General features: G+C 41.2%; 1 protein-coding gene across 5 annotated transcripts in view; it reads left to right on the top strand.

Annotated features, from left to right (window-relative positions):
- Positions 1-13561, top strand: part of Syt16 (synaptotagmin 16) — a 234854-nt gene extending 221293 nt beyond the window's left edge. For all 5 annotated transcript variants that reach the window (XM_075948757.1, XM_075948756.1, XM_075948755.1 and 2 more), the window contains one exon: positions 12516-13561. In XM_075948757.1, the coding sequence (XP_075804872.1) occupies positions 12516-12829 (314 nt within the window). In that variant the 3' untranslated portion in view covers positions 12830-13561. The remainder of the gene's footprint in view (positions 1-12515) is intronic.
- The last annotated feature ends 415 nt before the right edge of the window (positions 13562-13976 follow it).

Genomic DNA, 13976 nt, shown 5'->3' with positions numbered 1-13976 from the left:
CAGGAGGCCGTGATTGTGAGCCGTGGTGCTTGGGTAGGAAGGAGGCTGAGCCCGAACATGGGGAGCTTCTCTTCTTCGCAGTATCCTTAAGGGTTTAGCTTGCGGAAAAGAGACAAAGAGTGAAGTTTAGACGTGACAATCTCTTGTCTTCTGTTGTATCATAAAACAAAAGACCTTTGAACTTGCTGGTTTAACCTTGTCAGAAGGTTGCTGTGGTTTCTTAATTTTTTTTCTCCTTAAGCAAAATAGGCAATTTAGAAAAAGAGTAGATGGAATTCTTTTCCTTTATAAGAGCCTGAGAGGAAACAGGCAGCCAAGTTGTAATCAGTTCCCCCACATCGAAGGCAAAATCCTTGGCGAGGGGACTCAGCAGGCCAAGGAAAACAATGGCGGAGACATGAGTCACCCCAATTACGAACCATGCCACCAGAGTCTCCTTATCCTCCGTTTATCACCAATGGCCAAAGCCAGAAGGTTTCATGATGTGGGGAATGTATGTTCATGGTGGTCAGGGTTCTCTAGAGGAACAGAACTTACAGAATGAATCTCTCTCTCTCTCTCTCTCTCTCTCTCTCTCTCTCTCTCTCTCTCTCTCTCTCTCACACACACACACACACACACACACACACAGAGAGAGAGAGAGAGAGAGAGAGAGAGAGAGAGAGAGAGAGAGAGAGAGAGAGAGAGAGATCCATTAGAATGACTTGCAGGCTGTGGTCCAGCTAATCCAACAATGGCTGCCCATGAATGAAAGGTCCAAGAATCCAGAACTTATTCAATCTATGAGAAAGGGTGTCTCAGGTGGTCTACAGAATCTCAAGGAAGTAAGCTCTAATTTCAGTGAAGAAATGGACTTTCAAGCAAGAGCGAGAACAAATAGGCACAAAGAGAAAGACTCGCCTTCTCCCATATCTTTTATATAGGCTGCCAACAGAAAGTGTGGCTCAGATTAAAGATGGATCTTCCCACCTCAAAGATCCAGATTAAAAATCTTCCTACTTCAAATGATTTAATTGAGAAAAATCCCTCGCATGTGTGCTCAGCCGTTTGGGTTTTAGCTAATTCTAGAGGCAGGCAGGTTGACAGTAGAGCAAAGCTGTCACAGTGGGACTATAGGCTGAAACAGCCACTTTGGCCACCTGGAAGTTCCCTACCTAATTTGGCGTGCTCTGACATTCCAGCTGTTCCTTCCATAGCGTCAGCCTTAAGCCAAAAACAAATAAGAAAGTGTGTATGGTTCTTTTGCTGGTCAGAAATGCTTTATAGACTGGTCTACAGTTCTTCCAGTAGAAAAGGAGAGTCCAGGTTCACAGGTAGAGGACAGGCGAGAGAATAAGACCTGATATCTGGAAGCTCTCTGAAATCCCCATGTTTTTGTAAAGATTCCTTTGCTTAAGGTGTCAATCAGTACCAGTCAGAAACATTTGATTGTCTTTTGAACTTGGTTTCCCGGAAAAGCAATTCACTTGAGGTTTAACGCATCTCCTGTGGTTAGCGCAGGCCTGCCACCCGGTTATTGCTTGGCCTTGACATTTGATTGAACTTCTCCGAATTTAATTTCCTTCTCTATTAAATAAGATTAACAAAGGGACTCCACAGACACGCAAGCAGTGACATCTTTTGAAGAAGTCATCTCTTCTGCTGGCGACTTCCCTTTCTCTATCCCCGCTCCGCCTTCATCGACAGTGTGTTTCTGCACTGTGTACGGATATGTATATAGCCCCCGTACAATGGGGCTTGTCAAAAGCTATCATTAAGACATCCCCTCCAGTTAAAGCCAGCAAGCACCCCAGCTTCTCAGCGTGCACACGATTAGCCACGTGTGATAATTACAACCCAAATGATAATACTTAGCAGCAGCACTGTATTAACCTCGTTAGGCATGACAATAGCAGAGGAAAGAAAAACAGGAAAGCAAACCTATGCTGCCTGTTGCTGGCCGTGAAGACGTGAAAGCTAAGGGCGCAGTATAGAAATAGAGTGCACAGGGAAAAGACCTCAGTGAAAACAGGTATGCATGGGGCCTAGGCCTTCTTTGAGAACCATTTTGACAGTGTTTTAGTAGCCACTGTGTGCTTATAAGAATTGTCAGTTCTTATGAAGACTGAGATATGGTGCTAACTTACCAAGTGCCTATGTGATTCTTTTTCTTCTAGAAGGGCTCAGTTGTCACAATAAAGTCAGAAATTATTAGAAGTGGCCTGGAGGTGTATTAAGCCGATAAAATGTATGCCTGGCATGCACAAAGCCATGAGTTTGGTCCTCAGGGCAGCCTCAGTCAGGAACAGTGGTGCATACACTTGGTAAAGGATGACCGGTCATCGTCTGTCACATGGCAAGTTCAAGCCAGCCAGAAAGACACAAGCTTAGTCAAATGAAAACAATCTTAAAAGCAGCAGGAAAAGGCAGCATTGTGTGTCAACTCTATCTGAATAGAGACATTTAAAACCATGGCTACTGATAGAGGAATACGGGCAAACTAACTGAGAAAGATGTACTTCTGAACCCCCGAACTAATACTGAAGTCTGACAAGGTAAACAACATAACACCTCGTTCTCTGAGCAAAGGAAAAATTGACTTTATCTTGAATGCTGAACAGGATTAATAACTGAAAGAATAGAGAATCCTGTGTTTCAGGGAGAAAGAGGAGTTAGAGTGAAGTAATAGATGCAAGAAGGAGGAATGAAGAAAGGAGCTGACAAATACTCACAGCGGAGTGAGTGTGCATGGGTTGTGTCAGACAAAACAGGAGCAGTAGTAAACACGGCCAGTGTTGGGAATCAAACAGCAGAGCGGAAGTCAGATCCGAGGCAGATGTAACATGAAGGATGGGAAGAGAGTTGGCAATCAAAGGATTCTAAGATCTTCATTTGCTTAAGAGATGATCACATATGGTTGAATGCTTTCTGACAAAGATGTTTAGATCACTTAGCGGTATATGTATATATATATTATTACATGCTAATGGGGCTGGAGAAACTGAATGCATTCAAAAGAATGAAGTTGAATCTATACCTAACATCATAAACAAAAGTCAACTTGGAAAGGATCAAAGACTTCAGCATAAGGCCTAAAATGCGAATTCCTTGAGGGAAACAGCAAAATCATCACACTGTTGGACTTGGCAATGAGTTCTTGTACTTGACACTAAAGGCACAGGCAGCAAAATAAACACAGACAAATGGGAATCAGAAAGCAACAGCAGGGACGGGCAATATGGCGTAGTGGGTAAACACTTGCTGTGCAAATATGGGGGCCTGAGTTTGGATCCTCAGAATCCATGAGACTTGAGACGTGGAAGCATAGGAACAGTAACCTCACTATTCCTATGATGAGGCAGAGGTGGCATCAAGAGCGTCTCCAGAAGCTCATGTGTCAGATGGCCTGGTGACACCTGTGTCAGACAAGGTAAAAGGTGGGGACTGCTCTCTAACCTCCATCTATGTACAATGGTACACATCCACACATATGAACATGCCTATACATTTCTACACATTCACCCACATGTTCACACAGAGATTAAAGAATAGATGACTGTAGAATAATGAAGAAACAGAAATAATAATCATTATTTATAAAAAAAATCATGCAGAGAATATATAGATAACTCCTAATACTCAATAGCAAAAAGTATGATTTTGAAATGGGTAAAAGGCTTATCTTTCCAAAGAAGATATACCAGTGGCCATCAGTAGTATCAAAATATGTTCAACATCACCGTTCACCAGGAAAATGCAATATAGGCAATACATTAAAACAGAACATGTTCAGCTTTATACAAGGAAGGGAATCCAAATATGTGTTAAACCTTGCAGACATCACACTAGGTAAATAAGGCACATGAAACTTACTGAGTTGTAGAAGGAGGTGAGGGCTGCGTTCCTGCCACCCAGCTCCCCGCCACCTGGCTAGCTTATCCCGTGAAATAACAATACACAAACTGTATTCATATAAACACTGCCAGGCCCGTTATATCTAGCCTCTTCTTGGCTAACTCTCATATCTTGCTTAACCCATATTTAGTAATCTGTGTAGCACCACAAAGTGGTGGCTTATTGGAAAGGATTCTAGTATACTTCCATCTTGGGCTGGAGCTTGGTTGTGTCTGACCTGGAGAGGAGAGGCATGGCGTCTGCCTCACTTCCCTTCTTCCCAGCATTCTGTTCTGTTTACTCCACCTACCTAATTTTCTGTCCTATCAGGCCAAGCAGTTTTCTTTATTGATTACCAATGAAACAACAGATCCACAAATGACCTTCCCACATGACTGCGTGATTTTGTTCACGTGAGGTATTTAGAGGAGCGAGAGTTGTGCAGACAGGCAGGAGGGCTGCATTGCCATGGTGGAGAGGAGAGGGAGGGAGGAGAGTAGTGTTGAATGTGCTTAAAATTTCAGGCTTTGGTTTTGGAGGACTTCTGGAGATGGGTGGTGGAGATGGCTTAATGACACTGTTATTCAGTCCCACAGAAAAAAATGGTTAAGCCAGTAGATTTTATTTGAACATTTATTGTAATATTGATTTGATATTCATTGTAGCTAGTAGGCTTCAAAAGGACGCTTTCATCTAAATTTATCATTTACATTGAGACCCACAACTTTCTGCCACTCCCCCTTCTTACTAGACCTTTTTGTTTCTACTTTCATGACATATTTACATAGACTTTTTTTTTTTGCTCTGGGAATAGAAAAATCTAAGATTTATAAATTAAATATAATCACTGTATTTGTTTTTCTGAGTCTGGCTTGTTTTGCTTACCAGGATGACTTCTAGTTACATGCATTTTACTGCAAACAGCACAACTTCATTCTTTATGGTTGTCTTATTATTTATATCTGCTGCTTTTTCCTTAGGTAGGGCCTTGGGCACAGTGCAGGAATAAACATGGTACGCCAGTGTTTCTGTGGTTTACTGACTGCAATCCTTCAGTTATATGCCTGGGTCTACTTTTAGCACTCTAAGCAACCTCCACATTTATTCCCATAGTGGCTGTACCAGTTTACACCCCCAGCAGCAGTTTGTAGGGGTTTTCCTTTCCCCAGTCTCTCCAGCATCTCTTGTTTGTTCTCTTGACGACAGCCAGTCTGAATGAGAGGACACGGAGTCTCAGTGTAGTTTTGATTTCCATTTTCCTGATGGCTAACAATGTTGAACATTTTTAATGTGCTTGTTGGCCATTTCCACTTCATCTTTTGAGAACTGCCTGCTCATTTCATTAGCCCATTTATAGAGTGGGTTGTTTGGTTTCCCACTGTTTCATTGAATTCTTTGTATGTTTTAGCTGCTTCTGTCAGATGTGTAAAGATTTTCTTGTGTTCTGAAGGCCGCCTCTTCCTTTGATTGCTACCGATGCTGTGCAGAAGCTGTGGGATTTCGTGTACACTCTCACTTGTCAGTTCTTGGCGTTCTTTCCTGGGCTAGTAAAGTCCTTTCTGGAAGTCTTTGCCTGCACCTAGGTCAGGCCATGTTTCCCCGAGCACCTCCAGTTTCAGGCCTTACATTAAGGTCTTTTATCCATTCTGAATTGATTTTTGTGCAAAGCGAGAGACAGGGATCTAGCTTCATTCTTCTGCATATGCAGAGCTCTGGTTTCTCCAGTACCATTTGCTGATAAAGCCTATGTTTTCTACAATATGTGTTTTTGCCATCTTTGTGAAAATCAGGCAGCTGTAGCTGCATGGGTTTCTAGCAGGGTGTCCATTCCACCCCATTGATCTGCCTGCCACGCTGTTGTTACTACAGTGTTTAAGGCATAGCAATATCAGGAATGGTGAGGATTATTCTTTTTTTCTCAGAATTACTTTTTTTAAACTTTCTAAGTACTGAAAAAATATATTACAAAGGTATCAGAGGGTATTATAAAACCAGATTAATAGGCCATACAAGACCGACTGTTTAAACTGATGCCATGTTCAAAGAAAAATAATCAGAAAGAAGATATTATTAAGAGACCAAGGTATGTGGATCAGGGACTATATGGGGACTTTCTTGGCCTTCTGCCAAATTTCGTTTATAAACCTAAAATACTCTCTAGTACCGAATTTAGAGATGATCCCTGAAAGCATGGTTTGTTTACTCTTTGTGTCTTTCACATCATACAACTCGATCCCATTGATTTCCCTGTCCCTTCATATCCACCCTCTGTCCTTGAAACCTCCCCTCAAAATAAATTTAAGAGGAAAAAAGGAAAAAATCAGTCTCATTATGGAAGCTGTAGTGTGACACAGGAGTCACGCAGTAGACCCTTTTGTCCATACATCTTTACTTGCAAGTGTTCTTTGCAAAGAGTTTGATTCGAGGCCTCTGGTTTCTGCTACATTACCCATGCTGGGCTCTCAGTGAAGCTCCTCTTGGGTGTCCTGTTGCTCCCCTGTGTTGTGGGGATCCTGCGGCTTGAGGTCTGCTTGACTGACCCCTTCACATGGTCTAGCAGATCATAGATGGCACAGAGGTTGGGATGGGCCAACTCGTAACAATGGTTCTGGTCCTGGGTAGTTACAGTCTTGGTCAGCCCGCTAGCTGTCCCTGCCCTCATCTGGAGGGGAAGAGGCTGTATGAGGATTGTACTTGAATGGAAATGGCTGACTGTAGAGGTGACTGAAGATGACAGTGTTGTTCATAGGCTGTTCAGAACCCAGACCCATGGGCCAGCCAGGTCAAACTGTCTGGAAGGCCACAGCCTTAATTAATGCCTTTCACCTGGTAACCTTTAGCAACCCTCTGTTTTGCACAAACTTTAAAAATAAATCTTTTACTATTTGGAGATGTAAAACAATCAAATTTCTAAATACTGAAAGGTCAATATTTTTATGCTATTTCCTCAAATATGGTTCAGTTCTATATGAGTTGGTTCTTTTCCAAGACCATCTTTTCTCTCTTATCACCCAAATTAAGCCAACCACACCAAAATACATACTTGTAAATTCTGGAGTTTGCAGAGTCTCTATCCCTAGAGTAACATGCCCATCGGGTGTGTGCTTTCCCTTCTGAGTTGTACCCTCTTGGGGGGTGGATTGCCACTCTCCTTTGTTCCTGTCCTTTATTCATTCTTCATAAATTGGCTGTGACTTCTAAGTCAACTCTCACACTTGCTTTTCATGATGGCGCTATTCCTGTGGAGATTACCAGTTACTGTGTCCATCAGATTTTTGTCTTGAAAGCAGAGAATGATCTAGGCACATCGTGTGAGAGGATGTTTATTATTAAGCTCGGTCACTGCAAAGCTGGAGGATAACCGCCGGGAAAACTGTTTTTAGGAGTCTGAAGCACAGACTTCACAGGACTGCCCTGTGCGTACACAGAGTCTTTCTCCAGAGTTTCATACACACTGGACAAAACTTTTTCCGCGTCAACCATTAATGCTTCCATTTTCTACTTTCTTCTGCTTTGCTGTCTCTTGTGGGTAGCATTCATGAGTGGAGCCTAACTGGGGTCTGACTGGCAAGAATTTACGGGAGTTTAGTTTTAAGTCTTCATGTCTCCTTGGTACGAAGAGAGTCTTAGAAGGATGTACATTTATCAATATGGGGCCCAGAGGGAAATTTCTTAACCTGACAGTGACATTCCAGGCAGCTTCACAGTATAGGATACAGCAACAAAACAGGTAAAACTTTAAAGGAAGAGACGAAGCTAATATTATATATAGAAAATTTGATTCTTGCATTAAAGCAAGAATATCTCACAATTTGTATGAATTTGAAGTAATACTTGTACCAAAGTTGTTGTATTCAAATACATCGGAAAAAGTTATAAGATGAAGTTTAAGAATATTAGTATTATAATGACAATATATCATCTGAGCTACCAAAGAACAACTTTAATTGAGAGCAAGTGGGAAAATTATAGAAAACATTTTGGGAGAAAAAAAAACAGCAGAAGAAAACTAAATTGATAAGTTGGTGGATTCACCATGTTCATTGATGAAGATATTGCGTATGTTGTAACGACAGATTTTCCTACATTAGTCTATATACCCAGTACAGTTCCAATACAAAAAAATTTAAATGATATTTTAATCGTGTATGTGTGTCTGGGGGGTGGCAACTTGAGAGAATTTGTTCTCTTCTACTGTGTGGGTTTGGCGAATTGAAACCATATTGTCAGGCTTGGTAGCAAACACTTTCAGCTACTGAAACTTTGAACTTGACAGGATGATTCTAAAATTCATGACCAGGAGCCAATTAAAACAAGCTGAAACTTAAAGTAACTAAAAGTAATGCTTTAAAGAGTACATAACAATTACCCTATAGAAAACTTAAAGACACGTTTTTAAACATGACCCAGAGATTATCCAAAACTGCAGACATAATTTAAGCTGATTATAATAAATATTACCAAGCCTGAACCCTGGAGACCTACTGGTCATTGTGATTGTTTTTGCTAATTAATGTACTAAATATTGCTTCTCATATAAAAAAATAGATAGCTTCTTATCTCACACTAAAACATTAATTTTAGCCAGATTAAAGATCAAGGGAGAAAAATTAGGATTTGTGGAACAAAGCACAAGAGGACTATGAGGTTTGAGTAGGGTGTTCTGGTTGCAAAAATTAGTAAATAATAAAGCATTCCCTGGAAAGAAAGACATGTATAAACTTCACGATCAGTTTTACAATACTAAGAAAGGTGCTGTGAAAACAGCAAGAAGAGAAGCCACTGACAGGGAGAAAATATTGTCAGTAAATACAAGCGGCAAAGATTTTTCCCTCTAGAATCTCAGAGAACACAGACATCCGTCCACATCAATACAATGCAGGTGGAATGCTGAAGCCTTTGCGTTCCTTGGTTGTTACAAACAAACATCCCGTCTCTGAGAAAATGGATGAGCACGTTGGGATTCACTGATACACTGGAGCAGTACATATGGAAATAAACTCATCTGTCTCACAAATAGAGAGAGAAAACTTAAAATTGAATGTTGAGTGGAAAAATATATTTATCTGGGTACTGGCTGTGTTATATTCTAATTGTATTTATGTCTCCCAAGCGTACAAGCCTTATCAAAGGTATGTTCTTTCATAACACATATTCATAGTGTCATGTGTGGAATTGCAAGCCTAGGAGAGCACTTGACAAAGCTGGTGTCCTCCACTGAGATGGCTTGTAATAGTGGTCTTTGGCAGGTTTTCGTTTAAAGATGTTTGTTTGCTGTTCATTGACAATGTATGTCTACTGTATGGTAAAATATTAATATATTGTCATCATGAAACTGCTACATGGCTATCAAAATATGAAAGTTTCACGAAGATATACACTAGAGTGTTAAATATGTTAATATACAAAAGTGCCATTAAATATATTTTGGATTTCTTTTGTTTACATGTGGTAAATGTCTAAAAGCATATATTGGAAGCGATGAGCTAACTTTAGTAGTTGAACATGCCAAACAGTGCTGCTCAATATGGCTTCTTTTGAGAGAGTTTGTCTATGTAGCCTCAAACCCACCATGTAAGCCCAGGTTGGCTTCAAACTCATAGCTCATCTATCTCGGCCTCTCAAGTGCTGGGATTACAGATGTGAGCCATTATACCTAACTTCTTATTTATTAAAAGAAAAAATAAAATATTTGTAGCAAAAGTGAAAAATGCTAGCTATCTCAAATGGGAACATGAGATATTAGTTTCTGTATTCTTATATGTATCTAAAAATGCTTTAAAAGTATTAGTCTACTAAAAAGGAACAGAGAGTTAAATAGCCAACTCCCTTTCACTTGCCCTGGTTTCCCAGAACTCTGCTCTGGAGGCTCACTCTGCAGTAGTTGGCAGACCATTCCTTGAAGGCTCACTGTGAAGTAGTTGGTATAGCATCCCCTGGAGGCTCACTCTTCAGTATTTGGAACAACATCCCTTGAGGCCCACTTTGAAGTAGTTGGTAGAACATCCCTTGAGACTCACTGCAGTATTTGAAACAGCATCCCTGGAGGCTCACTCTACAGGAGTTGGTACAGCATTTCTGGAGGCTCACGCTGAAGTAGTTGGTAGAGCATCCCTTGAAAGCTCACTCTGTAGTAGTTGGTAGGCTGTCCCTTGAAGATTCACTCTGCAGTAGTTGTCACAACATCCCTGGAGGCTTGCTCTTCAGTAGTTGGTGTAGCATCCCTGGAGGCTTGCTCTGCAGTAGTTGGTAGACTATCCCTTGAAGGCACACTGCAGTTGTTGGTGCATCATTGCCTGGAGACTCACTCTGCAGTAGTTGGTAGAGTATTGGGTTATAAATGGGCAGGCAGGTGATTTGAGTGGGCTCTTTCTGTGACTTCTTTGGGGTAGATGATGCCTTCTGTGCTTCAAATGACATGCTTTTGTGCCTTGATAAATTTGGGTTATTAGCTATTATAAATAAAATATAAATATATTATCAGAGTCACTTCATTGATCATTTTCAGACTTTTGCCTACAATTCTGTTTCTAACTTAGACACACACTGCTCTTTGAACATTCAAAATATTAGGGTACAAGTGACATTTTCCTTTATGCCATGAGACAAATGACCTGATAAAGTCACTGATCTGTTAAGGCACTCTGCCTTTGATGATGGATCTGGGGTACTAAAGACACTGTAAAGATTTCTGAATCTTTGTAAGATAAAGTTTTGTTCAATGTTGTTTTAGTTTCTGTGATCAACTTCCAAAGAAATAAAATAGTGCTCACTGGCGTCAGTTGTGGAACCCCAGAAGACCCAGGTTGTGTCTCTGCCAGTTTCACCCAGGCAGGAGTTCCTGGGCGTGCTGAGTAAAGCTTCCCTCTTTGAACTGTGTGATATATCTTCCTCTGGTTCTGTGACTGTATATGGTGTTGTTTATGAAATGTTCATCATTCCATGCCATGTACCTACACCCCAGAGTAAGTGGTGAGGTTAGCGGTAAGTGGCCTTTCTTATAATTAGAGACCTATCTTGGGACAGGCGGAAGCTCAGGATGTTCTCTACAAAATGAGCAAGTCTTTGTTTGAAAGATTAACTCCATCCCCACTGCTCCAACTGGCAGGATTGCCTGAGCAGATCAACGCCTTAAGTGAGCTTTCCTACCGGGTCCCTGTTGCTGTTCATCCGCGGAAGCACAGGCTCATTCCCCATTGTGGGTTTGTTGACAGCTTTTCCATGGAACAGTTTGAGGAGTGGAGAGCCCTGTTTCTGAGACAGAGAAGTGTTTTCACACCTGAAGTGTAATCTCACACCTTGTGTTTCTCAGCAGATAAGTGCATAAAATAACACATCAAACCAGAATAGGAAAAAAGATCAACGTACAAAGAAAACTGTGGGTTGTAATTTGCTTCCTACCTTACAGTGCTCTGAGAGGAAATTACAGAGATCTGGGTTTACACTTTCAAAGAGTTTGCCTGGTGACTTGATGGGAAAGTAAGTTGTACATGCTAAGCTCTCTGCCCGCACTGAACAGAAAGTAAAGAATGATGGACCTTAGGCAACATCCTAACATTTTGATTTTTTTTAATAGTAGCATGCATGTAGATTAGAAGCAAAAGTTTTAGTTAAAAGTCCAAAAATGATCAGTGAAATGATTTTGATAACACGCATTTTCAAGGATAATTTTCTTTGTAATGATTCATTCAGGAATTTTAGCCAAAGTAGATGATGTTAGTAAAATTTGGATGCTTTCTTCTCCTTTTTGTAACTAAAAAGAAGGCCTTAGTCACTGCTTCGTAGTATTCAAGTGTAGAGGGTTTTAAAATGGGAGGTCTTGCATGGTTTCATTGTTTGAAAACATGAGCTTGAAAGAGACAAAGGTCTGGCTTTCTGTCTAGTCATGGATGTTCATTATAAAATCATTTGTTGAAAACCCAGCCCCGGTTAGGAACTAAGCCAGGCATGGAGGTACTGTGCTACTGTGCTATGCGTAAGGTAAACTTTCTCTTTACCTCTGAGGGACTGGCAGTCTGTGGATGAGAAACCAGGCTGTGGTAGGGTCAACCTGGGTGCTGGCAGAAGTGGAGCACATGGCTTCTAAAGAAAGTGTTGTTGGTATCAGTTAGGGAAGGTGGATTGTCACTGGATATCAGGGCATTGAGAGCCTGCCCAGGGGGTTGAGGGGGTGAAGCTTGTGGGCTGGGGTTCCAGCATGAGATGGTTCAGAGAATGTGTGGACTATGAGGAGAACAAGAAGAGAAAACACTCTTCAACCTAGACAGAAAACAGTGATTTGACTCTGAATGAAAATCCCACACGTGGAGAAAAAGAAGGCATATTCATTTTGCTATATAAATGAAGTTCTTTCTGGATGACCATAGCCCATTGGACATATTTCTGTGTACCTCCATACATACTCTGTGCAAGCAGAGGTTCTAACGAACCTCATAATGTACCATACTGACTTGTGTGAAACAATAGACAGACATCTCAGGCAATACTCCTTCTCTTTAATAATCCATGCATGACGTGGTGGTCCAGACCTGAAGCTACCATGGCGAGGAGAAATTTGCAGCCCATGTGAAGATTACAGCTAAGCCAGTGCAGGAGAAAGCACAGACTTTGTCTCACCCTCTTCCTGTTTGTTTTCACTGTAGATACGTACGGAAAACTCTTCCTCCTCAACTGCGTGGGTCAAGAGATGTCCCGATGCAAGACATCCATTCGACGCGGCCAACCCAACCCTGTCTACAAAGAGACCTTTGTCTTCCAGGTGGCCCTCTTCCAGCTCTCTGATGTTACCTTGATGATTGCCGTTTACAGCAGGCGCACTATGAAGCGGAAAGAGATGATTGGCTGGCTCGCGCTGGGCCAGAACAGCAGTGGGGAAGAGGAGCAGGAGCACTGGGAGGAAATGAAGGAAAGCAAAGGCCAGCAGATATGCAGGTGGCATACACTGCTGGAATCCTAGGCTTACCAAGGGGCTTTTGTGTGGTGTATCAGCCTGGATCATCTGACACCAAGTCAGAGCATTGTGTGTGTGTGGGGGGGGGGATTTCAAATTGAGAATTTTACTAATCTTAGGGCATTCTGTGGTTTAGAACTTCATCAAAGGTTTGATTTTCATTTAAATGTTGTAATGAAGGGAAAGCTACTTGCAGGGCCAAGTACACAGGTTGGGAAACAGTTACTCTAGTTGAGACCACTGGTGATGTGTTAATTTGTGCTAATGGATGGTTGTGTTTTGGTTCGCACTCTGGGATGCCGCTTCTCTTGCTTTCTCTTTTTGGTTGGAGAATAGACTGAAGTTTCAAAGGAGCTGGAACACACTACTGTTTGCCATCACCGAGGTGTATGGATCAGACTCTTCTCGGTGTTCACATTTCCAAACTAGAGAAAGGAATCAGATGCTGAGGGTTCCAGAAAGATGTAACCAATCCACAATCCTCTGCCATGCCTACTCTCTTTATATATATAAAGCTCTGTTTATTTAAAAGGTAATTGTTATAAATGTGTGGTGTAAAATAAATTTGTATTCATGAAATGCCTCATTTTTCTCAATTAGATATCACGATTTCTAAAAGAACTGGGTTAGACAAATCATCTTGAAGTTGTAAAAGAGTTAAAAACTGACTGTTATTTGACCTATCTCTTTTTGAATATGTAAGATATCAAAAATCAAGGGTTTTGTGCTTTTTTTTTTTTTTTAAAAAAAACCGTACCAGTACCTAAAGAACAAGAAGAAAACCAAGTAGATAATAAAGTCTTGGCTTTCTTGATGTTTCCAAATCTGGAGTTCATTTGGATTATACCTTTTCTATAGACAATGATATTAACTCACACAAGTGGTTTTTGTATGTACACCTGTGTGTCAGCCACGTTCATCTTTATGCTACGTACCCTGCCAGTAGAACATAGGAAAATGCGTACAGTGGATCTTAATAAATACTGATTCGATTGACTTGTGGGGATGAACATGTGAACCCCTCTGAGAGAAGGCATAACGTCATTTTGTAGAGAGCGACACTGAATTCTTTGAGCATTGAGAAAACCCAGCACTGCTATTTCTCACATGCGACAATATGCATTAGTGACTCCTTGCCTTCTGATCATGTGCT

Source organism: Microtus pennsylvanicus, chromosome 14 (assembly GCF_037038515.1).
Source record: "Microtus pennsylvanicus isolate mMicPen1 chromosome 14, mMicPen1.hap1, whole genome shotgun sequence".
Taxonomy (NCBI): Eukaryota; Metazoa; Chordata; class Mammalia; order Rodentia; family Cricetidae; genus Microtus; species Microtus pennsylvanicus.
The sequence above is the reverse complement of the archived record's forward strand: the minus strand, read 5'-3'. Positions and strand labels throughout refer to the sequence as shown.